Source organism: Hipposideros armiger, unplaced genomic scaffold (genome assembly GCF_001890085.2).
Source record: "Hipposideros armiger isolate ML-2016 unplaced genomic scaffold, ASM189008v1 scaffold_188, whole genome shotgun sequence".
Classification (NCBI taxonomy): Eukaryota; Metazoa; Chordata; class Mammalia; order Chiroptera; family Hipposideridae; genus Hipposideros; species Hipposideros armiger.
Window position 1 is genome coordinate 1,151,551 of NW_017731538.1, and position 25,995 is coordinate 1,177,545.

Below are 25,995 nucleotides of genomic sequence, written 5' to 3' on the forward strand. Positions count from 1 at the left end.
TTGCAGATGAAGCCACATCAACTCGTCTGCATTTTATCCGGTTCATTCTTACCTAGTCTACCTATGATAAAAGTTGAGACATTTCTCAGGAAATTTATTTGTCTCTATGAGACACTGAATGTTATCCTCGGTGTGGGTGGTGGATTGAGGCAGGATGCGAAACCTGAAATTGATGAACATCACAAGAATAGAAACAGAGCAGATTGAGCTACTTTTAAAGAAGGAAAGGCTTTTAAGTTTTCTAGGTTCTTTCCATTAGGGAATAAAATAGCCACTCACCCTCCTTTATTGCCACCCTCATCTCAGTGATAATTGTGGGTGCCTGTTTCATTTCTGGGAGCTTAGGAAGAGGAAGGGTTCCATGGGTATTTTGGCATTCCATGAGCATTCAACTAGGCGATGAGTTCCTCGAAGGCAGGAACCCTGTTGTATTTTTCTTTATATCTCAGTGCCTGCCAGCACAGTTCTTTTTCTGTTCTTCCTGCTCCTTCTCCCTCCCTCTCTTCCTGCCTCTTCAAAGAAAACATTCAGTCGCCACCTCCTGTGTGCCATGATGTCACTTCTTCAAATATTTTTTCTTTCAGGAAAGGGCTAAAATCCGCAGTAGCACTATCGTTAAGTAGCACGTTTTCAAGAACAGAGCCAAGGGTTAAAAGATGGGGGGCTATGGGAGCAGGATGTGGGTCCTGCCTTCCAGAAACTCATAATTTGTCAAAGATGAGCAAAAACACTCACAGGAAGAGTGTAGTATGGCAGCACAGTGCCAGAAGTGTGCATGGACTACAGGGAGCCTGGAGGGGCCAAGCAAACCCACGGCCAGGGAATTAGGAGGTACCATTTGAACGGGGTCTTGGCAACTCAGAAATCAGTATTCAGCAAGCTTGGGTGGAACCATGAGGGCAGGGAGGGTTAAGGAGCCATCCTTCACACAAAGGAATGGTACCCAACAGGACATGGCAGTGTGTGTAGAGTGGCAGGAGAAAAGGCAAAATAAGTGGGTTTCTACACGTAGCATTTTTATTTTTTATGAAGGAGACTATATTGCATATTAGCTGGGTAATTTGAAATTTAAAAGGAGAATAAAAATGGGTCAACTCCTAAACCTAAAACTCAACCTAAGGAAGTAATCTGTTTGGTTTGCTCGCTTGTTCACTGTCTAAATAAAGTAGAAAGCTTACTGCCTAGGCCGCTGCTCCCTCCTTAACGACTGGCCTGAACGTTGCTGCCTTTGGCTGCTCCTAGTTTTGAGACCAGTCGGGTGTGGCCTGAGCATGGCAACCATAGAAAGAAACCACTCTGAACTCTGACCTCCGACTATTCTTCTGTCCGTTTCCTCTCATTGTAACAATGGCGTCTTGCCTCATTTCTCCTCCTAAACTATAAGCTCCCTGAGGGCAGAGGATATGTATTATTCTAGCGTGTATCTCCTGCAATGCTTAGCACAGTGTCTTTTATGTAGAACATATTCAATAGATGTTATTAAACACAGGGGAGAGGGGGTGCCTTGGACTGGATGATGTAGGCCTTGAGCACATAAAGAGGAGTTGAAGTTTTATCCTGTTTTGTACGTGGTACAAACAGAACTTTAAAAATGGTGTAGATGCAATTCAGTCCACTTCATGGTTGGGTTGTGGCCTCTTCTCAGATTTTTGTTCTCATTGAATACTTAGTAATGATCTTGTGAGAAGCTATCTTATTATATTATTTTCAGAGCAGTTAGTCTAAAGTTAAGGAATAATGAACTTGGAAGATAAAGCTGCGTTCAAATCCCAACTCTACCACTTAACTAAGTGTGGGAACTTGGGCTAGTTTCTTAACTCCTTTGAACTTCAGGTTCAGCATTTGTAAAATGGGAATAAGGTACAGGTGTGAAGGTTAAATATATGAGTTTATCAGTATAGTGCACAACATAGTGCTGACACATAGTAGGTCTTCAGCACCTGTTGTTATTTCATTTAGCTTAATCCCCAAATTTTAATTTCTCCAGTTTGAGTACATTTAAAAAAAAAAGTTCTTTATGATCATGGTTTCCATATTATTTTTAAAGGAATTACTAAGGGCCTAGACATTTAGATTTCTCTTTAGCATGTTTTTTCTAAGCACTGTGTAATCCCATGTGAGTGTCATTTTGATTTAATGCTTGCATAATTCACCTCTGTGTAGCTACTGCTATAGTAGCTATAGAAGTTGACACTTAATTCTTCTAGCGATAGTTGTATTTTTACACTCACTAAGAACTAAATTCTGGAAACCCAGTGGAGGACTTGCTGTTAAATGCAGTGTCCCTCCAGCCTATTCACTGAGGTAATTTTACAATCTGCCACAAATTACAAGTATTTTGGCCACACTTAGCCCTTGGCAAAAACCTAATCCCTGTTATTTTATTCAATGAAGAATCTATTCTAAATTAAAAGATTATTGTAGCAAGTAAGTAGCTGCATGATGCCCTCTTCATGTTAAGATAACACAATAAAGGACTCCTTCAACTTGGAAACAATCGTGATGGTCATATCATTTTGAAAATTGAAAATTTAAGGTGATGCAAAGATTTTGCAAACATTTTCAGTATCGCATGGAAAAGATGTTCAATTTCAATAACACTGACAGTAGAAGCATTGTAGGTTTATACTGGATGCCATGTGGTACAGTGTCCTGGACAAAAACTTCGTATATCAGTTCAAGCAATGAAAACACATCAACCAAGTGCAGGGACATTACATAATAGGTATAGGACCACTTGGCATCATCTTGGGGTGCCAGAACCGCCATTTGTTGTTGCTAATGCATACAACATGCCTTCAGGTTTGGTGTTTTATCCCGTTTTACAGGTGAAATTAGAGGTCTAGAGAAGTTAAGCAAGTCGCCTATGTTCGCATAGCTAATAAGCACAAGTCCAGCTTCCTCAAAAAGATCGAGGCAATCATACATCTGAGTCAGAAACAAAAAAGCAAAACCAAGTCTGCAGCTTTGCCACCATTCAAGATTCTCCTTTAAAGACCGGCAGTTTTTAGAGCTTTGAATGTGTGGATTTCACACTCCTCTAAGGCCAAATAATTAATAAATAAACAGAGTGTTCTTAGCGAAGTTTTTCATTAACAAGACTCTCCCGGGTTAATGTTGAGATTAGCGTTGGTTTTTTTTTTGGACCAGGTCCATATTACCGTGGCATGTGGAGGCCGGTGGGGGGAGAGAGGAACGAGGAGCAAAAGAGCATGTGTTGGTCTTTCGTGTGCCAAGTGAAGAGAGCAGAACGGTCTGGAAAATTGTGCCGCCTGTCACTGAAATAGTCGTAACTATAAAGGGGCATATAGATTTCAAGTAATTTTGTCAGTGCTCTCCAATTTATATAATCTTTCTAGATCATTTTTTTCTGAGTTTCTTCACATAGTAAATGAGAGCTAATGCATTCATTCATTCATTCATTCATTCAATTGAGTCCCTACTTCATAGGTGCCAGATCTGGGGTTGCACAGAACTAGATAGATTCTTGCCACGGAGCAGTCACTATTCTAAACAGGGAATGAATAGTCCCATAGATAAGTAATGGCAGTGCAGCAAAAGCAGGGGTATATGCTTGGCACATGGGGGTCTGAAGGAGGAAATGCCTGACCCAGTTTGGATAGCTCCTGGAAGATGTCAGGGAGGGGTACTTCAGTTGGGGCTCATAGGGATGAATCGGAATTTGCAGGCAAAGGAGACGTGAAAGAACATTTAAGGATAGATGGTTTTACAAAAGCATAGGGGTATGAAAAAGCATGACAGTGATTTGGGGAACTCTGTGAAGCTTCTTGTACTAGAACAGAGGAGCCCTCTACAGGAATGGGCTGTTAGGCCTAGGCACCAGGCTAAGGAGTGTGTTTTTCTTATAGTGGACAAGGACCTACTAATGTAAAAAAGAATAATCAGATGTGGGCATGAAGAAAAAGGTGAATGCCCACAAGATGAATGATAATTCACTTGAGAGCGTGTGGGTAGGGGTCTATTTAGGTTGCCGTTGGGGGCAGCAAACAGGTTCCATTAAATCCCATGCACACCTTGAGTGTGTGGAATGCAAAGATGCTGAAGACATAGATCCTGCCTTTAAGGAGCTATGGTCTGTTACACAAGGAACTCTTAGTAGAGCCAGAATGTGGGTAGTGCCCAGAGATAACGCGCAGTGGGCCCAGGACAGAATAGTTCATCTATGCTACTTTTCCAGTCAGAGTCAAGCCTTCGCACCCTCATATACTAAGCGATTTGTTTTTAACTCACAGTGTCTTTTGTTTTAGTTTGCTTTATAATGTTGTGGGGTTTTTTCCCAACCACTGGTCTGTAAGCTGAGCTCCAGGCACCTGGCTCCCTGGCTCACTCCTGTCCACAGGTTCCATACTTAGTGCATGTTTCAGGCATGCTTTGAGTGGGGTTTCATGGAGGAGACACCACCTGAGCTGAACCAGGAAGGATTCTGATTGGTAGTCGTAAGGGATATGGCAATTGTGAGCAAAACCTTAGATAGGACGGTTCAAGGAATGAGAGCTAGGTGTCATTTTGATGGTGGCAAAGTGGATTAAGGAAGTGATGGTAGTGATGGTGGTGGTGGAGAAAAAGAAAAAGTTAGGGCAAGATGGTTGGACAACACTGAATACTACACTAAAGCAGTTTGACCTTTGGACTCTAGGCAGTAGGGCACTAGACTGAAGGTCTTGAAGCAGTAGAGCGGATAAACCAGGGCCATGTGTTAGGTAGCTGTGTGTAGGATGGATTAGAAAGAAAAATAACTAGAGGCGTAAAGTATTAAGGCTAGTTAAATTATTCATTAGAGGATTAAAAAGGTGATCGTATAGCATCTATTGATTCATAAAGAATGAACCATTAGAAAAACTTACTTCATATTTTCTTTCTAGAAATAATTACAAAAAAACAACTATTTCTATCCAACATAGAGGGATTGTGTTCAATACATAGCATTAGACATTTTCTCTTGCTCGTCTCTTTTTGACCCTTGTAGTCTAATGCAAATGTGTAGTTTTTAAGCTGTCCCACTAAAATGAAAGAGAACGCAGTGTTTTATGGGGCCACCACTTGATAATCTTATCAGTTGCCATTGACTGATAGGAACTCCGAGAAGGTGGGACTTGGGTCATTGCCATTTTGAAGGGATAAGAGGAGTAAGTTCTGAGTAACCAGGGGTTAACACAGCCTTCCTCTGTGTAGCCTTTCTTCTAAAGCTGTTCCTTAGAAGTCCCTGGGTGAATGCAGACACAGGTTATTTCAGGGACTTGCCACTGTTTACCTCCTGAAGGCCATCAGTCTGATTTGTAAACCTTTAGATCAGGAACACGCAGTACCAGCCCTGACAACCCAGAACAAGCTGCCTGGCCCTTCCTGGTGATTTTCCACAGCGGTGCTGATTTTTGGTCAATGATTTATATTGGAGATTAACCGAGACACTGGTGTCTAAACTTCCTCATTGGCGACACCCTGGGACTGGTTCAGATGCGCTTCTTCGTGAGCCTTCCTTTACCCCCAGTCTTAGTCTTACACCTCTCTCTCACTCTGGTTCTCCATCCCTCTCATTCAGTCATTCCACCAGTGTATACTTACTGAGGACCTGTCGTATCCTTGGCACCAGGGTACAGTGATGAGTAAAACCCAATCTATGATCTGTGTTCCTGTGGAATTTCCTATCTGGTTGTGGGCAGGGGGAGGTAGACGTTCATCATGCAATCATTCAGAGAAATGCAACGCGACAGCTGTGACGCCTGCCGTGAATGAGAGGCTTGGGGAAGGATAGGGTGACTTGACACCGTTCTCATGGGTGAGAGTCCTTCATAGGTATAAGCTCCTTGAAGGCAGAGATGACATCTTTTTACCCCCATAATTCTAGCACCTTACTTGTACTTTGTAGGTGCAATTGTCTGACTAGTGGGTGACTTGCCAGCTTTAGTAGACCTGTTTTTCCCAGTGTTGCTGGGACAATGACAGCAGTATGGAAGAAAAGGTTAATTATTAACTCCTCACTGGTTAGTTAGTAAGGATGCTTTCCTGCCTCCTCTGGCCGTATCCATAGATAGAAAGACCCCAGATCTTCAGGAGGACAGGGTCACTAAATATCCCTCGAGAGAACGGTCCCTAACTGGCGACAATTGGTCCCTACAGTGTTCCCTACATCTGTGTTTCTTGGTTATTGACTTTGATATCCTAAGATACTTTTTCCCTTTAGATGATAAAAAAGTGTCCATGGCTAGGAAGCTTTTTAATACCATCTTGTAGAATCTTGCCTACAACGTCCAAAGGGAACGTCCTTTGTAAACTGCTCTGTGTTGGGCGCTGCTGCTGTGTCTTCTGTTGAAGGACAGAGATATGTCCCATGCTCTAGTCATTTGTGGAAGGCATCTTTCTTTGATTCTTCCCATTGGGTCATCTATTTTTATCTTTTTTCACTTTATGTTGATGATTCAGGGTCAAACTTGATTGTAAGGATGTAGGAGCCCTTTTTCTGCCTCTAACCATGACTCATTCCACAAAAATTGGGCTGCCTGGAAAGAGGAACCAGAGAAAAGATGGATGACATTGGTTCTTGTTCTAAACAGCTTTATGATCTGGTTGGAGCCATGACATGTACCAAAATTATAGACTATAAGGCAGAAAGGATATGAGCTAGCAAAGAGGCCAAGGTCAAGAGCTGTGGATGTTTAGGTAGAAGGGAGGCATCTTCCAGCTGGAAGATTCATGAAGAACAAGGTGTTTGAAAGGTGGGCAGAATCCAGGTGTACAGAAATGAACAAGGACAATACAGGCCATGAAAGCAATTGGGCTCACAGGTTCAGAGCTCAAATTTTAACAAGAAACATTCTAGTAGTGCTGTTGGACTGAGTTAAAGTTTGTGAGGGGCTTTGGAAGACTATGGCTGCAACCATAACTTCAATGCCCTTTTTTTAAAAAAAGATTTTATTGGGGTATTGGGGGAGGGGAACAGCATTGGGGAATCCGGGAAGGGGAACAGACAAGTTGCTGTCATCTTGTTCTTCAGTCTAGTTGTGGAGGACATCACTTCATCGGCCCATGTTGGTATTATCATTGCGCTCTCCCCGGGTGAGGCAGTCGCTCGCCGGCCATTGGATGGCCACTCATGGCAGCTCACGCTGGCTGCTGGCCAGCCCCACTGCAGCCTACGCCGTCGCTGGTGACTCACAGCAGCCCAGCTCCTGGTCGAGCTGTTGTTCACCATCTTAGCTGTAGAGGGTGTAGCGTCACTGGCCCTCATGTGGGATCCAAACCAGGGCCCTGCTGCTCAGAGCTGGTGTCCCAAGCCAACTCTTAACCAACGCACTACTCGGCCGGCCCTCAACGCCCATTTGATACAACAGATCTAGCAACCCAGAGAAGGCTGTGTTTTCTTACTGACATTCTTTTAACGTGGGAAAAAAGTGTGGGGAATCCTCACATATCCTTCCCAGGAAAGGGAGGACCAGCAGAGGTTTTCTCAGAGTACACAGCTAGAGCACCTTCCCCAGGCCCGCAAAAGTTCAGCTCTCTGTGGGTCTGAATTTGCCTTAGAAATGGCTGTAGCCAAGGAAGAGGAGCAGTCCATTTGTTGGTTCTTTCTTTGTGGCTCTCTGACTCCATTCAATTGCAAAGTGGCTCTTAGGCTGTTAAAGCTGACTGTTTCTGGGCTACAATTTCTAGCCACAGACCATGCATTTGCTGTGCCTCAAACATGACCTTGAGGCCACATCCCATTACACACACAGCCCACAACAATGTTAACCAGTCTTCTGTCTGGGTAAGGCAAACACAGTGCAAACTCCAGGCCTTTCTGCAGGGACCTCTCCCTGAATTGCCCCTTTAGCAGAAAATTTCACCGCAATCCGGGATGCAGGAGAAGCCGATGATGGGCTGACTTTCAACTGTGTTACGTTATCTAGGAGAAAGGAAAAATAAAATAAAAACTGGGTTGCAGTGCCTGGTAAGGATCACAGTATAAAAGTGGCAGGTCAGGCTGTGTTTATCTTTGCTGCTGCCTACTGCCTGTGGGAAAAGCAAAGCCAGCTTCAGCTGCAGTACCTCAGACTCAGAGAAAGGATAGGGTGTCATTCCTAAAAGGAATTTTATGCTACAGAGAAACAGTAGTGTAATGACACTTAGTGGTGAAGTGTGACATGGCCACTCAGCTCTATCAGCTATTACAAGGCTTTATAGAGAAGAATGAAGGAGATGAACCACAAATGCTGTGTATGCTATGCATGTAGAACCTAGAGACTCCTGGGCTCAGAAAGAGGATGCAGCGGTCCAGGGAGCTTAAGGGTTAGCAGGTGTAATTTTTTTTAAAGAGTCCCAGTTCACTACTTATGTATTTCAAGACATGTTGCATCCTCTGTCTAAAATGATCTTCAACGTGCACCCCCTCCCCCTTCTGCCTGTCAAAATCAGTCTTAATCACTATAGTTAGGACACGCACACTGAAGTTTTTAGCGAGAAGTGTTATTATGCCTGCCATTTATTTTGAAATGCAACAATGACGATGTAAAATTTGTTCTGTAAAAAAGTTTTCTGTGTGTCTGAAATTTTCCATAATAAAATGATGGAGAAAATGTAATCTATCCTGAAAGGCCCACTTATGTTCCAGTACTTTTGGGAACGCTTTCTAGATTTTCTGAATTATTTGTGGCCAATTACCGATGTGTGTTCCAGAACCTCTCTCATGGCATTAGTTGTCGTCCAATGTGTAGAGCTGATTTGCTCTTGTATCTTAGCCCTTATGTTGGACTCTGTGGGCAGGCAGGCTGTCTGTTCTCTCTTTATATCCCTGATGCACCAGACAGGCATCATAAGGTGCAAAGTAGATGGTCTCCGCATGACTGTATGACTAGTGTAAGAATACCAGGATTAACTTTAAAGTTAACTTTGTTGACAATCATTTTTGTAATGCAAGGCTTACTGGAGGAAACACTACCGTGTGTGTGTGTGTGTGTGTGTGTGTGTGTGTGTGTGTGTGTGTGTGTTGGGACAGAGACAGAAGTGAGGGTTAACATTTCTAATGCACAACATCCTGATCATGGCTGCAAAACAAGACTGTACTGTGTGGACCAGAGGTCCACTGCCAGTTACATCATTGATGACTGGGGCTGCTGAGCTCCCAGTTCTTAGGAAGGGACTTTTACAGCTTAGTACCATGATTCAAATCCAGGGCACTGGACTATATGGATACATGCCATTTAGAGGGTTGTGCTATAGACGTGTAAAGAGGTCTCAGGACATCCTATCAGGGTCGCTGACAAGAATCCATTCAGAACCTAGTTGATTTCCCTAAAATTTGTACAACCCCAAGCAGCCAAAAAGATACTCCAAAGCCATTTGGAATGGCATATTTGTTTCCCCAAAGGGTAAGCATATTTTAATTCTGGGAAGATTTAGCGTTGAAAATAGGAGATTTTAAGAGAATCAAAGCTATAGTGTTAATGCTTTTTATTTAAAGGATTTATGCTCATTTGATATTCCAAGTAATTATTTAAAATAATTTGGCCCCTTAAACAGGTTAGCCTGTTTTTCTAAATTAATATGTGCATGGGGTAATTGATTTAGACTTACTTTTTTGGAAGGGTTGAAGTCTCACTAGATTTGTAAGGAAGATTAGAGAATTTAAGATAATTTATTAGGTTTCTAAGAGTTGCTTAAGGGAAGGTTTTGTAAGTTGAATTAAACAGCTCTAATATTTAACAGAATTGAATACATAGATTTAAATATTTAAAGGAGTTTAAGTTTGTAAAATGGTCCAAACATTATTCGAATGAACTTTTGAAAGTGATTGTAAAAATTATGTTTTTGAGTTGAACTTAGAACTTAAAGGTATTTAAGTTTTTTTCTTAACAACTAAACAAATGAAATACACATTTTAAAAAACTAGATAAACCTGAGTAGTGTTTTCTGTGTGCAAAGCCACCCTCATGATCATTAAAGTCTCCTGAAATAAAGTGATTAACACTTTATTTCCTAGATCACAGTAGATGCTTAGTGTCAGTTGAATTTGAATTAAAAAAAGAATTAGCGATATTCCTTATGGTGGCAAGAAGAAACACACAGGAACCTCGAGGTAATTACTCGTCATGGCTTAAAACCTGGTATGAAAGAAAGGACACGGGTTGTGAAAGGTGATCTTACTCATGTAAAGCACAGGGGTATGAGAGCTATGATAGGCTTTCAGTGGAATGATAACTGCAGCATAGTGCTCTGTACATAGCACTCAGGGAGGGCCGTTGTAGAAGTAGCAATTTTTATAAGTACCGTAATCAAAGTATGAGTTGACATTGTTTAACTCCAAGGGATGTCATCCGCACAGACTACAGGATGTACAGTCAAATGTGGCTGTGCTGGATATTGATCTCATCCAGTCAACCAAATGCCAGGAGAAATTAAAAATGATATGGGTGATATGTCGCACCTAACCAGCCATTTCTGACTGCTTTCACAGAAAATAAGCCCAAATATGGGGGCAAGAGACATTTTTGCCATCTGGACAAGGTTCAGATGAAATTGCATGGAGCCCTGGATTTATTTTGCCTTGGCCACTCAGACAGCCCTGAGCAGGGTGCATGCACAGCGAGGCCCCGAGATGGAGGATGCTTGGCTCGTCTGCAGACACTGTCATTTAGGTCTAGCTTCTGGTGATTAGGCACTCCTATCTGGACCCTGCTATCAGTGAGCCTTTGAGACAAATTGCAAAATCTGTACAACCATCTGAGAGATGGAGAAGTAGACCTGATGACACTACAGAACATATTGGCAGGTCTCAAAAGTTTGAAAGAGAATCCTTAGAGAAGCAGTCCTCAAAACTGAATTTTGAAGTCCTTTTCCTACGGCTAAAGGGTAAGTTCAGTCACAGAATGAGGATCTGAGAAGCTCCTGACAGGCTGGAATGATAGGCTTAAATTATCAGGATGAAATGCAATAGAAAGAAATGCGAGGTTCTGTATTTGGACCTGAAAATCCTAACTATGCATGAAAAGACTGGGCACAGGGGTAGGGTTATATCTGATGAGCAGTCCATATGAAAAAGCCTTAAGAGTTCAAATTGACCTAAATTGACCATTTATTGTGGCCCCGCAAAATCAAATGCAGTGTTAGGCTGCCACTGACAGAAGTGGAGCATTAAGGATGAGAGAGGTGATAGACCCACTCTGCTGTGGTCCTGTCATACAAGAGCATCACTCCAGTTCTGGGCTCCAATCTATGAAAGGAAAGTAGACAAAGGATGGTCACAGGATGTATGGGGGCGTGTTGCAAAGCTTGTCACAGATAACAAAGGAACCAGGGGAGGTTCAGCCTGGACACAACTCCAGGGGGACCTGAGAACTCATTAGTATCTCAAAGTCAGTCATGTGCATAAGGAACTAGCTTGGTTTCTTGTTAAGAGGAACAAGAAGAATTTGAGGATGGAAAGTTACAGAAAGCCACAGATAAGGAGGGTCTTTTTATTCTTAAATGTTTTAAGGTAAAATGGACAGCTTCCTGAATTCTAGAAGTGCTGGCTTCGGCTAATAAGGGCTTTGATTTTTAGGGGTGGGAATGGATGACCCAAGGTACTTTTCCAGCCCCGACATTCCACCACTCGTTTGCCTTCCAGTGGTGATCGTATATTGCACGGTCCTAACATAGGCAGGTGGTGGACGGAACCATGATTACAGGAACATTCTAGGCAGTGATGGGGGGAGCATTTAACTTCTCAGGCAAGATTTCCGTACGGACACTCTCGCATTGGTCCTCAGCAGTGCTGCCAATTCTTGACTCTGCCAGGGGAGATCTGGTCCTTCTCTTTCACCAGAGGCTGTGTTATTATTTCCTCTTCCTGGGCCCTGGGGAGGCTTTGGGGTATGACATGAAGCTCGTGCTCTCTTCAGGTATGCAGCACGTCTGGGAATTAAGACTGCAAACGCAAGTTACACAACTAGCCATACAGTTATGATTGTAGTTACAGTTTGGACTCATGTCCTGTATGAGTGGGGTTTTACTTCATGGCATATTACATTTCCCCCACTTAGCTTTGAGGCCACACTTTCCCATGAGATTACAGTCCTTCGGAGTCAGGTTATCTGTTTGAAACCTCTCAGTCTCAGGGTGGTACAGATAGGAGACATTTGTTGGTACTTTTAGGCATGTTCTTTCCCCCAAAGGTTATAAAGCTTTGAGGAGGCTGAGTCATTTTTTTTCAAAGACATGATCTTCTGTATAGTTAGTTACCAGTGTAGTGACTACCTTCAGGGGGTGTCTGCTTTCATACTGTTAACTTCTTATTGTAGGCTTTCCCCGGTCACAGCAGTTCATTCTTTTGTGGCTGTAGTGACTGTTAAGTGGAGGTAACTAGAAATAGAAACCTGGGTGAGGAGGAATGAATACGAAAAATAAGACTAAACAGAACCGGGTTTGTGGACCCGCACACGAATCCTTGTGTTTGGTGCTTATACAAGTGACCATCCATTTAGATACAAGCATGCCAAGAAACAAAAAGGCACATTTTAAAAAAAGCACATCTCTGTCCTCCATTGCTGATCATAGTTCATAATTAAATGCCCCTCGTCCCAATTTCCCTTAGTATTTTTACAAACAACTACTGTTTTATTTTTTTTCTAGTGTTAATAAGCTTATGGCTGCAACTGATTCTGAATTCTGTTCTTAGCTTTCAGATGCCCTTTTTTTTTTTTGTAACCCATCTTATTGTAAATTCTTCTTTCTTTCAGGTAGGAATGAATTGATAGCCAGATACATCAAACTCAGGACAGGGAAGACGAGGACCAGAAAACAGGTAAAATAACCTACCTGGAAATTGTGCATGTCAGCGAATGGCCCAAAGAGGCATTTTGGCTGCAGTGGCTGGCTGTGCTTTTGGCTCCTAGGAGCCCCCAATTTGAGTTCCCTGTGAGGACGTCAGTGCTGTTTTCAATTGGTGTTTTAAATTGGCTCAGTTTTCACTGTTCATCATTTCAGTGACCCTTTACTAAGTGGTCTCCCGAGTTCTTTTTATACATATATGGGAAAGTGTTACTGCTCAGGGCAGTCAGTGTATGAACTGCTCCTGTGCTCTATTTTAAAAGCTTGATGTCTTTCCCAAACTGTGCATCTGCAAATACTGCAAAAGCTACAGGTGCACATATACTTGCAAGTCATGAAATCTTGAGATTTTGCGCATTGTAAAAAAAATCCTGGAACAGTTATGTATGAGTCATCATTTCGGTGAAAAAGTAACACTAGCAGCCGCGAGGATTGGCCTGACGATGGTGCTGAATGATGTGCATCCAGGGAACGGTTGCTCCTTAAGCTATGGCTTTTTGTCAGTAGCTGCTGTGACTGAAATGAAGTTACAACTTAAATACCTTTGTGCAGAGCAGTGTCAGGGATTTTCCTCTGCCCTTTGTCAGGGCTCTGGCTCTCCTCCTCCTTTCTGATGTAAAGCAGCCCCCAAAATCTTGCACCCAGTTCAGAACTGGAATGGATGAGAAACTGGGATTTAACTAAAAACAGAAAAAGAAAGTGGAAGGGGGGCGGGAAATATCAGACAAACCTCATGGGTGAGTTGTTAACAGGAAAAAAAATTATTTTTTAATGTTTACCTGCGCTAATGGATCTGACATGGATTTTTAAAAAACGATACTCAAACCAAAAGGCAAGCTCCACTTGGTTTCGTGCAGCCTGAGCAGTAGACTCCAGTCCTCTGCTCGGTGATGAGTCGTTTTTATGAGTGTTTATGACGGGGGAGAGCTTTTCCCCAGGAATGCTACATGTGCCCCAGCCTGGAGCCTGGCTGCTGAGTCAGCACAGAGGGAAGTGGCCTCCTGCCAGCGTGCAGAGGAGGCAGGGCATTGTCTGTTCGGTGGATGCTTCCCCGACAGTGGCCAGTGGTCCTCATTAAGTCAGCAAATCACATAAGAATCAAATCGGGTGAATGCAAATAAAAGCAGGAGCCGGATGGAGGGGTGAAGAGGATGGGAGAGTTCCTGCTTCTCCATACTTTAAAAAAAAAGGCAAATTGGAAAAAAAAAAATTAACAATTTACACTCAAAAGACAAAGTGAAAGATAAAAGGATCTTTCATAAATCCTGCGTGTTAAGAGTTGCTCGAGTGTTGAACATGAAGTAATTGTCTCGCACGAGCCTGAGTCGCTGAACTTTTTACATGGAAGGTTCTAAATTTCTGAAACGGGCAAAAACAGACAAGCTCTAATTCCCAACATACTGAAAGTGCTGGACCTGGACTGTCTGCTGGCCTGTGAGCTCTGGTCATGTGCCCAACCCCTTCCATGGGGGACTCTTCTAAATTTAACCCAGCCCCTCCGAAAGAGATGCAAATTTGTTTACCCAGTGGAATCATTGTTTCAGAAGCCAGGCTTGGCTTGGTTTCCACACCCCGGCATCCTGGGGATGTTTTTAGGCAGCAGTTGGTGATACCTCTCCAATGCGAAATTGTTGTTCAGCAAATCCGTGTGGTTTTCAACCCAGATTTTTAACAGGATGGCTGGCTGGCTGTATTCACACTTTGCGCTTTGTAATCATATGTAAATCCACTTGGCACCCAGTCAATACCCAAAAGAGTGGAAGGATTAAAGATATTTATAAGGGGGAAAAAAAAATGCTCTGCTAACTGGGTCTTTCCATTTCACTTTGAGATCTCATTTACATGTCAGTATTATTTTAACATTTGCTACAGAATCCAGAGCCTCTTAATGAGATCAGAATACAACCGACAGCTTCAGCTTTTTGATTCTGCAGACTGTGCTAATTTATGGATCGTCTCTTCTAAATGGAGAAAAAGGGATTTTCCCTCCTGATACTGAGAAGCTATAAATATTTTCATTTACCGCTACCCCCACCTTTTTAATTTTACAAAGAAAACAACCCCACTCTCCCCCTCTCATCCCATGCCCATGATTGCTCCCGGGTGAGAAAAAAAAACTCGATGAGCCTAAACTTTCCTCCTGAATCAAGTCACTGCAGTGATGACCCAGTCTGAAAAGCTTAGAGCAGCGCTGGGGGCTTGGTGTCTGGCTGGGACTGTGGATTCCTAACTGCAGAGCTTTGTTGAGATGCAAATAACCTCCCTCCCCCATCCCCACCCCACACCCTCCTAAGGAGTAGCAATTTTATATTTGATTTCCTTTTTTTGTTTTGTTTTGTTTTTTTTGTTTTGTTTTGTTTCCCCTCATAAACCCGAACAATGTAGGTGTCTAGTCATATACAGGTCTTAGCAAGAAAGAAAGTTCGAGAAATTCAAGCCGCCATTAAGGTACGTCTGGCTTGCCCAGTTGTAGGGGGCTTTTCATCTCCATGGTTACAGGCTTTTCCTTTGTTTTCCTCCCTTCCCCTACCCTGCAGGTGTCTAGTCACATTCAGGTTCTTGCCAGAAGGAAATCTCGTGATTTTCATTCCAAGCTAAAGGTATGCGCTTTCCTGCTTTTTGGCTTGTGGTTGCTATGCATCTCACTTCCTGTTTTCCATGGTGACTGGTGAATGCCTGGTGCCTGGGATTCTTGTAACCTAGTTTCCTCGCATGTGAGAGCTGTTTACATTTCTTTGTGTCTAATCTCTCTGTTTCTGTACTAGCCTCACATTAAGCTCTGTGTGTGCGTGTGTGTGTGTGTGTGTGTGTGTGTGTGTGTGTGTGTGTCCCTAATAACAATGCAAATGCAGCAGAGAGCTGGTCTTAATAACTTTCCAGCACAGAAACCTGATTTTTTTTTTTTAACCCTCCGAATATCCACCAAGCTAGGAGAGGTGAAAAAGTTCAGAGACACGAAGTTGGTGTAGAAATTACAAACGAGAATCATTTCCACAGCGGTCATCATGGAATTTGTTTAAAGAAATATTTACGAACTATTTTGTGATTTTGACGTATTTTCAAGAATACTTACGAAAAATACGCCTTGTCCATCTAGTTTTTTATGTGTTCTTCCAACATAGAGTATTTTCTGCGAGATTTCTTCCACATTGCTTAATATTGTTTTCTAAGTTATTAAAAAAGAAATGTAGGTGGAGGCCTTAAAAAACATTTTCAAAGATGGATTTTAAAGATGAGAAAGCTCCTGATCAAATCCATGTTTGCAATTCCATTTGTACTTGAGTTTACTTTAATTTTTTTTTTTTTTTTGCATGTGCCTCATTTTCCCATCTCTTCAAATACATTTCATAGCAAAAATTGAGGCATGGACAGTCTTTAAAATGCAGCTTCTCCCTTTTTTTCCCCTTTCCAAAGTTGGCAGTAAAGCCCACAACTTTTGCTTCATGATGCCCTGTTTTAGAAATGCAAAGGGATTATTGTTTGGAGGAGTTTTACTTTATAATAAAAACAAATTTGTAGTTCCTATTGTTGCCTTTCCCATATGCCATTTTTTTGTTCTGTTCTATATTCTCCCATACATTCAGTAAATGGATGTGTTTGTTCTAAACCTAGAGAACAAAGTGTATTTTCACAGCACTGAGGGGTGAACACTGGGACCCTCCCCAAAGTCCTCCAACTTTTTTAATGCAAATGAGGCTGGCTGTGGAGTAGGCCTAGTGACCAGGCAGGAGCATTTGGTGTGCCCTCTGCAGTGGGCAGCATGCTGGCTCGCTCGCACGTGTGGCTGACGGTGGCTGGCTTTTAGCTGCACTGGCTGAGCAGTTGGAAGACTAAGATAACTTCTTAGATCCTGCTTTTTAACCAAAGGTGCAGTCCTCTCTACGTGGATATAACTACCACAGTGTTTGCTCAAGTTCTGACTCTGTTTCTAGTTTCTCTGAGCTAACGGATTTATGATGTACAAAGAAGTTTATAGACATCAATTTTGTGTTTCCATCTGTGATGTTATGAATTGCTCTGTTTCCACATGCGTGGTTCACCTAGGCTCTCCAGGGTACACAGCCCTAGACCCAAGGCCCTCTAAGTGATGAACGAAGCTCTCCTGTTCAGAAGGGAAGCACTCATATTCTCATTTGGTTTGGTGATTTTCAGATTCTTCCTCAATGGAAACCCTTTTACCATTACTTTATACATAGCACACACACAAACATACAGTTGTAATTGTGTTTGTTCTTAAAAAAAAAAACACAAAAAACAAGAAGACTTCCTCTCACTGGCAGCCCGGGCTCACTCTCCTTTGGGGCAGACACAAGGAGGAGGCGGAAATAGAGGCAGTCGAGTAGCAACTGGCTCAGCATTTCAGCTCCAAGAACCACCTCCATCTTCTTGTCGTGTCTTTCCTTCCTCCCTACCACGTTATTTTTGGGAAAATGGAGGCCTTTGTTCTTTCCATCAGCTAATACCAGTTGAGTGTTCCAGGCATATCGCGCATCACGGTGGGCAGTTAACAGCCAACCCCCCTATTCACAGAGCAGGCCATGTAAATGGGAATGTGAAATACAGGACACTGTTGGAAAAGTGTTAGCAGAAAGAGCCAAAATAAAATGTGGAGCGAATCCCAGGGACAAGCAGCGTGGTGTTTGGGAGCCGAAAGGCAGGAGTTAGTGTGGAGCAGAGCCTCTTGTGTGTTTTCTCCTTTACCCACACCACAAAGTAAGCTCCGTTATTTGGATTTTGAGGAATAACCTTTAGGCAGCCCGGGTTCTAGGAGTTGACTTGCCGAAAGCCACCAGGCCTAGTTAAGGGTCAGAGTCAGGATTTGAACTCAGATCTTTTTGAATCCTAAACCACTGCTCATTCAGACAGGGTTTTATCTAGTGGAGATGGAGGAGTGTTGTCAAGCGGAAGGCCTCATGCCGGCACACACTATAGAGAGCCTGAGAACCTGCATGTTTCTTGGATCTAGGCAGGCAGCCCTTGACACCAGCCTTCCCTCAGCACCCACATTTTAGAAGGACGATTTTTTTAAGTTTGGGCTCTTGGTCAAAATGTGGATTTAATTTGATTGACACTGTGGTGATCATCAGTAACTTAGGGGATGATGTGATCCTATCTGCCGAGCTGCCATGTCACCACTTTAAGGGCATTAGGATAACTGAGGAGAATCAGGCTGTCTGTCATCTGCCGAAGGCGATGCTGCTGCCTTCACCTTCCGTGGCATTCGGTGGTAAAGATGCCCTCGTTGATCTTCCTAGGCAGCTATCCCCGCGAAGTGGGCTCAGGTCTCGTGGCCTTGTAGGAGAGGTAGATCTCACCCCTGTCTCCGCGCTTTCTTGGTCAGCTCTGGAGTTTAACAGCACGTTCGTGGGAGGCAGGGATCAGTATCCTTGTTGAATTTGTTGTGGGGTCAGGAGGCTGACAGCTATGTCTTCTTGGCCTCCCCCATATAACCAGTGTGATAAACTTGCTACAGAAAATTGAAGTCATCCCAGCCGACAACAAGGATAGCTTCTGGGTGGGTGGTAGGGGTGGCAGTAAGTATCCAAGCTTAAAAGACACACTGGTGCTTTGCCTGAGAAGATGTGGCAGGGCTTCTTGGAGAAGGCGGCTGGTGACTGACCATCTCAGGACCTGTCCCTGCAGTGCCTGCCTCAGCCAAGCTGCTCACCATTTCGCCACATGTTCAGAAGTCAAAGGATTTCCGTTCTCTGGGGTGGACAAAGGCCCATGGCCCTCCTGTGAAGACTGAAGCCAAGCTCCATTTCCCTGCCCTCCCTTGGAGTTTGAATACATGGTTTGCTTACACCTGGGCCACTGCCAGGTGTGGCTTCTATGTGATCCCTCTTGCCTATAAGCCTGTCTTCACTTCCTGGGGAAGGGTGTGGTAGAACTTTTTAGGCTAGTGGTTTTCCAGCCCTTTTGAAGCGGCAAAACTCATGTTTCAGATTGAAATCGCACTTGAAACTTTCAATGCATGAAAAAGTAAAGGTTGTTTTAATCAAAGCTCACCCTCTCATCCTTAGCAATGGCCTCTTCGGCTGTTCGGTTGAATAAGGGTAGAAAAACCACACTGCTTGAGGCAGAAGGAAGATGAGATGGCTGCCTCTTGGCTGTCTCTCCCAGCCTTCACAGGGAAGCCCTCATTTTCCATTTTAAAAGCCATGTTACCTGAGTTCTGTAGCCTGTTCTGCCATATTCCTCTGAAGAAAACAGACTCAAGAAGAGAGTGGTCATTCTCATGTCACAGTTATGCGTGAGTCATCCTAACTACCAAAGTCACACTCTTGAAAATCTGTTGGAATAAATTCCAAAGGTCAGCTTTATGCTTCTGCTAACTGCAGTGGCTCTCAAAATGCCTGTTTGTGAACCAGATCACTCCCAAATGTGTGGGCTTTAGTTTCATTTAAATTTTTATAACAAAATTTGTTTTAGTAAAAGTTTTAAGATTTCCATGTAGATTTGAACTCCAAAAGCACAGAAGTGATGATTTAATTCAGTCCTGTAAACTTTCCATTGAGAATCCAGTGCATTGTGGACCCTTTAGTAGATGTCAGGCATAGAGAGTTAAGTAAGCAGAGTGTTCTTCAGGAACACTAAACTTTTCTGTTATTTTTGGCTACATTTGGGGGAAAATACAAGATTTCCAGTGGATTGTCTCCAGCTTGGGGGAGAAGGGGGGGACTCGGCAGTAGAACTTTAACAGAGTGGTGCAAAGACTGCACAGTGAAAGACGAAGGGAGAACTAAAGAAATCATCATGAAGGAGGTTCCATTAAAATTGAGCACAGAGGAAGACAGAATTTCCACTGAAATAACAGGGGGTGTTTGAGGAACCATGAAGAACGCCATCTAGTTTGCAGCATGGAATGGGAACTGCCACTGGAGGAAGGCAGGCCCCGGATCAGTATTCCATGGAGGAGTGAGGTTCATCTGTGGGCTATGGGGAGCACACTGGGATCGTTCATATTTACACTTTGGAAAGATCTCCCCAACTGTTTTTGGAGGTTGGTGAGGAGAGAGGCAAAACCAGAGGCAGGGACATTAATTTAGAGCCTGCTGTGAAGCCTGAGTGAGAGAGGTGCAGGCCTGGCTTTCCACATCAGTCCGCTCTGACTCCTGGATACTCTTTCTTCCTCATTGTTTTTATTTTTATATTATTTATTATTATTATTATTTTTTAGCTGAGCCATCCTGCCACCTGTTGGCAGCTCAGTGGCAGCTCAGCTTGGGCCGGGAATAGAACCGCTGTTGCTCAGAGCTCGCACTCTTGAGCGATCTCGTAACCAACTGAGCCACTCGGCCGGCCCTATCTTCCTCATTGTTTTTAAAGAGTCAGTTATGTTTGAAAGTTCTATTCTTATTAAGTTTGAAAAATGTCCACCAAAACTTTTCAATAGCAGCATTTGACACGTTGGTTATTAAAGGTTGCATTCTCTTAAAGTAATGGCAGTTAATTCACGGGTGTGCATCAAAATTATGAAGTAGCTGTTACTAAATTTTCTAATATTAACAAAAGTTAAAACGTACAGAGAATGACATACGAAACATTCATGTTTGTACTGTCCAGAAATTGTTATTTTCATTATGACATTTTAAAACTTTATTTTTAAGTGAAAGTAGTCAAATGGCAAAACATTGTTCTCACTCGTTCTAATTTCCTCTACCCACCCTCCTTCCACAACCAATCTCCTTCTCCTTTCTCCCCAAAGCCCCCACCAGTAGTGTCTAGTGTCTTTCCTTGCCATTTATTTCCCTGAGAAAAATCAATCCAGTGAAAACTCTCTCTTCTCCTTTTGCCCTTGTCCTAAAACTAATCTAGATTTTTACCCATTGTCTACTGTGGATTTCTGCTGAAGCCATTGGTACCATCATGAGACTTTTCCTCTACAATGTATCGCAGCCTAAACCAAGAGAGACTCGGCCACCAATTTGGGATGGCTTAAACATAGACTACAAACGTGAGGGAGAGGTCCAAGGAACAAGAAAATCCAGGGGATAATTGAAACGGTCAAGGAGTGATGTGAGGAGGCGAAGAACCAGGAGCAGAGACTGGGGCATCAGGGAAAGGGGGCGACGGGGTCCCCAGAGTGCATTTGAGATTCAAGGGCCTGCTAGGATGGGTAAGGAAATGCAAGGCATTTGTGACCAGAGTGCCAGGATTTTGGACATTAAACATATACTCTCAGTTTCTGTTTTATTTTTAAAATCTTTTTGGCTAAAGTGTCAAAGAGACAAGTCAGAGTGCTAACTGCTGCTGAAGAAGAGAACTTAGCTTTGAGGGAGTCATTTCACAGTGATGGGAGTACCATGTGTTTGGCCCCTGCCCAGACAAAATCCTTTTAGCCCACCACTCTTCAGGTGCTCGGTGGGTTTTAGATGCCCCACAGCTGTGGAGCTAGGCCTGGTTCTAGTTATAAAGTAGAAAATGAATCCGTGCAATTACACTGTGCAAGTGGCTTACAGGTCTACAGAACATGCATTTAGGAATTCCAAGGATGTTGACTTAGATATGTCCCTTGGACCTTGTATCACCAGCTGCATCTATAGCAGTGTCACTCACACCAGTTGCATGTATTGTCTTCCATCTCTGTCTTTCCCCTAGTTTAGCCCTTCCCTGGACTCTTCAGTGGAGCAGTGAGAGGCAGCAGCCTGTCTGAAAAGACTTTGGTATGGTCTGAGGACTGTACTGAAAATGTAGACGTCATTCTCTACCTTGAATTATTTCACTCAACATTAGTTCATCAAAAGGTCATTAACTGTTCTTTTTTTTAAGCTCCAGGGATTTATTATCCCAGCCTGTAGAAAGAATGTGAAGTATTCTCCATGCATTAAGCAGTCTTTTCTTTCCTACTCAGTCCCTACTTAGAGTTTCCTTCTCTGAGACTCTATAGGTTTGATTGTCCTGGAAGGTTGTTCAGGTTCTGCCCAGAGACCTCCTTTCCCCAATAGCGGCAGAAAGGCAATCCTTTATTTGCTGGCTTCAGAGGCTTGTGGGAGCCACAACCGAGCTCCTCAGACCACCACCACACTGCAGACCAGCATCATGTTCCTGTAAAGCTGGACCAAGCCACGTCTGGTCTGAACTGTGATTTGGTGAGTGCATGACTCAGGACAGCAGTAAGAGGAAAGGAAGACTTCACTTTGCACCACCCTCAGCAGGAAGACATCGTAGGCAGTAGATGTATTCGTGTCAAGCTTGGATGTGTATTGAAGAAAAGCCTGTCCTTGCTGACACTGCATCATCCCAACAAAGCAGAAAAAGGCCCAAGCTTCTCTAATTGTATCCATTGGTTGGTAGACTAATATATGAGCTACATGCGCTTCCCGAGCCCATTTTCTTCATTCTCAACCTGATGGCCTTTGTGATTTGATTTCTGAACAGGCAGTTCTTCCCAATCTGCTACTCTTTCAAATAAGCAGAGAGCTTCAAGTTCAAATTGTTAATTAAATTCTCTTGAGGAGTTCAAAAGCTTCACTGGGGCATTGCTGCAGGCCACACTGCCGAATCCTGGTTGTGTCACCACCGATTCCATCCAGGAATGGGCCTGTCCAGCGGGGAGACATGCCTCACTTCATCGGGTGGTGCTCTGCGTGGCCCTCTGAGCCATTCTCTTCTATCAGGAGGTGGCTCTTAGCTCTGCACAAGGCAAAGAAAGCCTGGAACAGCCACCTCCTTTGTCTGGGCACCAGGACCAAGACACTTGGCCTCGTCACGGGGTTTGGGAAATTATATACCGCCTTCGCTGGCATCGCCCACTCCTTGGGGAGTTCTTTTGCATTCATGACCTGTACTCTGTCTCCTCAACGATATTTTCATTACCTTGTTTTTCGTAGAACTGAGCTAAAACTCAGATTGGAGACAGTTAATTTCTTGTGCTGGGGTCTGATGGAATTAGAACCTGTCATCGGCGGTGTGGTGATGCAGAATTTACAGTGTAAACTAGAGGATGGAACACGTTATGTTTCCATGTGAACTGAGCCAGGCCTGGATTTTGTTTTTAAGGGCGACAGAAAGAGCCTCAGTCTACATTTTTATCCCTTCCTAGAGCAATCCCATTGTTAATGAGTCTCTAATGTAGACAGTGCCCTAGAATAACAGTGCCACGGTTATGTATTCCGGGCCAGGGCTCACTAAGCATTTCAGGTCTCAAGCAGGATCCAGCCTGGATGGTTGGTCACGTGGGCCCCATAGACTGCAAGTTCACCTAGTGGCAAGGCTGTGGGCACAGCGGAGGGAGTGCTTGATGCAATTCTCAGAACAGCCCTGAAGGTGGGTGTTGTTCCCCTCACTATAAATGAGGAAGCAGAGTCTCGGAATGACTAAGTGACTTGCCCAGGTTCACAAGCCTGAATTTGATCCCAGAGCTATCGAGCATGCTGCCTCCCCAAAGAGCGCTGGTCAAGGAGGAGGGTTCATGTCCCTGGCTCAGGATGCTTTCGCATCATTTCCCATCAACTGAGCCCTCTTTTCATTGTGTCTATATGTTTGAATTAAACAGAGACGACGAGTGGCGGGAGCTGGTGGTACTTGTCTGGAGCTAAACTTGAGTCTGCTGCCTACTTGGGTTCCCCTGGCTTTTCAGGGGGAGATTTACCTCCTGCCTCTTGCTGTCATGTATGAAGGGAAAGGGGGCTCAGATCAGAAGGGTGCCATCTCCCCAGCATCACGACCTGGCATTAGCTGATCTAAATCCCCAGCTTCCTGGTGGAGGAGAGTCGTCAGGCACACCTACAAATCACTTGGAGCCTCAGATCCTCGTCTACAATCCTTAATAATCCTAAACCCCACATCAGAATGAAAGGAAACACTATTGACAATTACGAAATACTAAATATAGCTCAATACATTTAAAAATGAATAATGGTAAAAGCCTTGAAACATGTTTCTTTGATGTGAATGGAGTCTTTGGCATTTGGAAATACAATAAGATGAATTAATTGCTCCTCATTACAGGGAAGTCAGGCGAAGTGTGAATGTGCCTTCTCTCCTCTGCATTAGCTATTGCCTGACTGAAATAACCCCCTTTTGTATTTACTCCAGCTTTCTCTAATAATAAGCAAATTGGAGATCATGGCTAGAAAATTCAAGTGCCCACCATCCTTTCTCCAAAACCCTCACAGAGTTTTGTGATGTTTATCTGATCAGGGGCTACTGTTAATAATTGTAGAGGTCATGTGAATCCACATAGTGCAAGATTAGAAACAACATCTGCAAAATTACTTTAGGGAAATACTCTGTGCTTTATCTTTTTCTGTAAAAGTGATTTTGCAAGCAAATTGTTGTCTTTCCTCTCTTGCACTACATTTTATATTGCTGGGAAAAGTGTAATTGGAGAAAAACATTTAATAGCTATCAAGAGCTTTGGAATCCATGGTCTTGTCTTTTTTTTTTTTAACTTTATATATTTTTCCTGATGTATTGGTGGAATTCCACATGAATAAATTAGATTGGAGTCTTTAAATTCTGAAATCATGGCCCCCAAATAAACTGTTTGGACTATATTGGTTTAGTAGGCTGTTCACTAAAATGCGATACATGACAGCTATAATATTATACATGCAAGCATGTGACCTTTTTATATTATCTTTTTATTATGATTGCTGTGGTTAAGGCCTACAAATTACGAGATAATTGATTCCCCCAGAATCCTCAAAAGCTGGGGAAGCAGAAGAGTGAGGGGAACAAGACTCCCATACGATCCAGAAACCGATTCATACAATGTTCTTGAGCTGGAAGAGCACACCTCTCCAGATGTGCGTTTGTGATGTGGCTGCCTTCCTGTCATGTATATTACGTGTAGACATTTTCCAAACGTACATTTTAACGTGTGGAACCCAGAGTTGTAGTGGCACCCTTGCTCTGCTTCATGAAATATGAAAGCATGTTTACTTAGTAACAGTAACAATTTGAAAGGTTCGGGGCTGAGGCGTTTATGCATGGCACAGCCTGCTGATCCCCAGGTGGCTGAGGTAGTGAGGCCATTGAACCGGGGTATACCAGAAATTGGACAGGGAGGAAAGTCAAGTGGGTACTGAGACATGCACCCCAAGTTAGAGTGCTTGGTCTGCCCTCATTCTCAGATCAGATGGGCCATTTGTTCCCTAGCACCCCGTCAACAGTCTTAGACCCACGTTGTCTGCTCCATAAACATTTTCCACGTTTCAGGTCATGGGCTTGAGTTAGTGGTCAGTTAGAAAAGGAAGATTTGCCTTTTCTGTCCTTAATCCCCAAGCAGTCACCTTTCTTGTGGCCTCATTCTTTATAATCTTAGGGACAGAGTGGCTTAAAATCAGTAATAAGGGGTCAGTGTGAAGTTGTCTGAGCTTTTTCCTGGGACAAATCTTTCTTGTTCATGCATGCTCATATGTATACATACACATACTCAGAGTGTTTCCTGTAAGATATCATAAACAATAACTCAGCATTGACTTAAAACAGTTTTTCAAAATAAAACAGTGTTCTCATCCTTCGTAAAGCTCATCCACATCTCAGAAACGTTGGTATGAAAACATTTTAGAATAACATTAATATAGTAAACGAAGGTAGCATATATTTTTGAATTTACTTAAGTTTCAGTGTTTGGATAGATTAGCGATACCCCAGCCCCCCCCCCCCCCCCGTCTTCCCCCTTTAATCTGGGGTATAAGAGGGGAGGATAGAGTGGAATGTTTAAAAGTCCAGGATATTAGACTAGAGTGACACATAGAAACAATTTACTCAGTTCTGACACTTAGAGTTATAATTTCTTCAAAGCCAGGCATGTATCTCTAGGCTGAAAATGACAATTTAGAGATCCATTGAAATCTGTCAGCCTGGCATCATTCTGTACTCCCATTTCAGGATAAGTGGGTCTACAGCCAGGCTCTCAGTTCTGATTTTGAGATCTCCCTGGCGGTGCTTATTATCTGCAGGGTTACTTTAGGTTTTAAACAGAAAAATATTAATCCTTTTAATTTCTAAATGTATATCATGTATATCATATATAAAGGGAAGATGTGATCAAATTAAATGTGTAGTCAGAGCATCTCCACTCCAAAAGGTAGGAAATCACTGGTATAGACATTTTAGTCCATTTGCAGAAAATTGCCTATTCTCAAGTAGGTAGGTCAAGTGCAGAAAGAACCTCTACTTGAGATAAAATTTCCTCTCCACACTTGGCTTTCTCTCTATTAGGATAGGCGGCCAAGAGCT

The 25,995-nt window shown here is 43.1% G+C and overlaps 1 protein-coding gene and 1 long non-coding RNA gene across 11 annotated transcripts in view; one reads left to right on the forward strand and one right to left on the reverse strand.

The window, feature by feature from the left end:
• The window catches only part of TEAD1 (TEA domain transcription factor 1), a 255,672-nt gene that overhangs the window by 173,933 nt on the left and 55,744 nt on the right, over positions 1–25,995 (forward strand). For 4 of the 10 annotated variants that reach the window (XM_019652871.1, XM_019652863.1, XM_019652866.1 and 1 more), the window contains 3 exons: positions 12,714–12,778; positions 15,190–15,252; positions 15,342–15,404. In XM_019652871.1, coding sequence (XP_019508416.1) covers positions 12,714–12,778; positions 15,190–15,252; positions 15,342–15,404 — 191 coding nt within the window. The remainder of the gene's footprint in view (positions 1–12,713; positions 12,779–15,189; positions 15,253–15,341; positions 15,405–25,995) is intronic. The other 6 variants (XM_019652872.1, XM_019652873.1, XM_019652867.1 and 3 more) reach the window with 2 other exon arrangements.
• On the reverse strand, positions 12,037–15,099 carry LOC109388275 (uncharacterized). The gene is made up of 3 exons (XR_002125170.1): positions 14,328–15,099; positions 13,347–13,484; positions 12,037–12,350 (listed from the first exon to the last, which is right to left on the reverse strand). It is a non-coding gene; the product is annotated as an uncharacterized LOC109388275 (long non-coding RNA).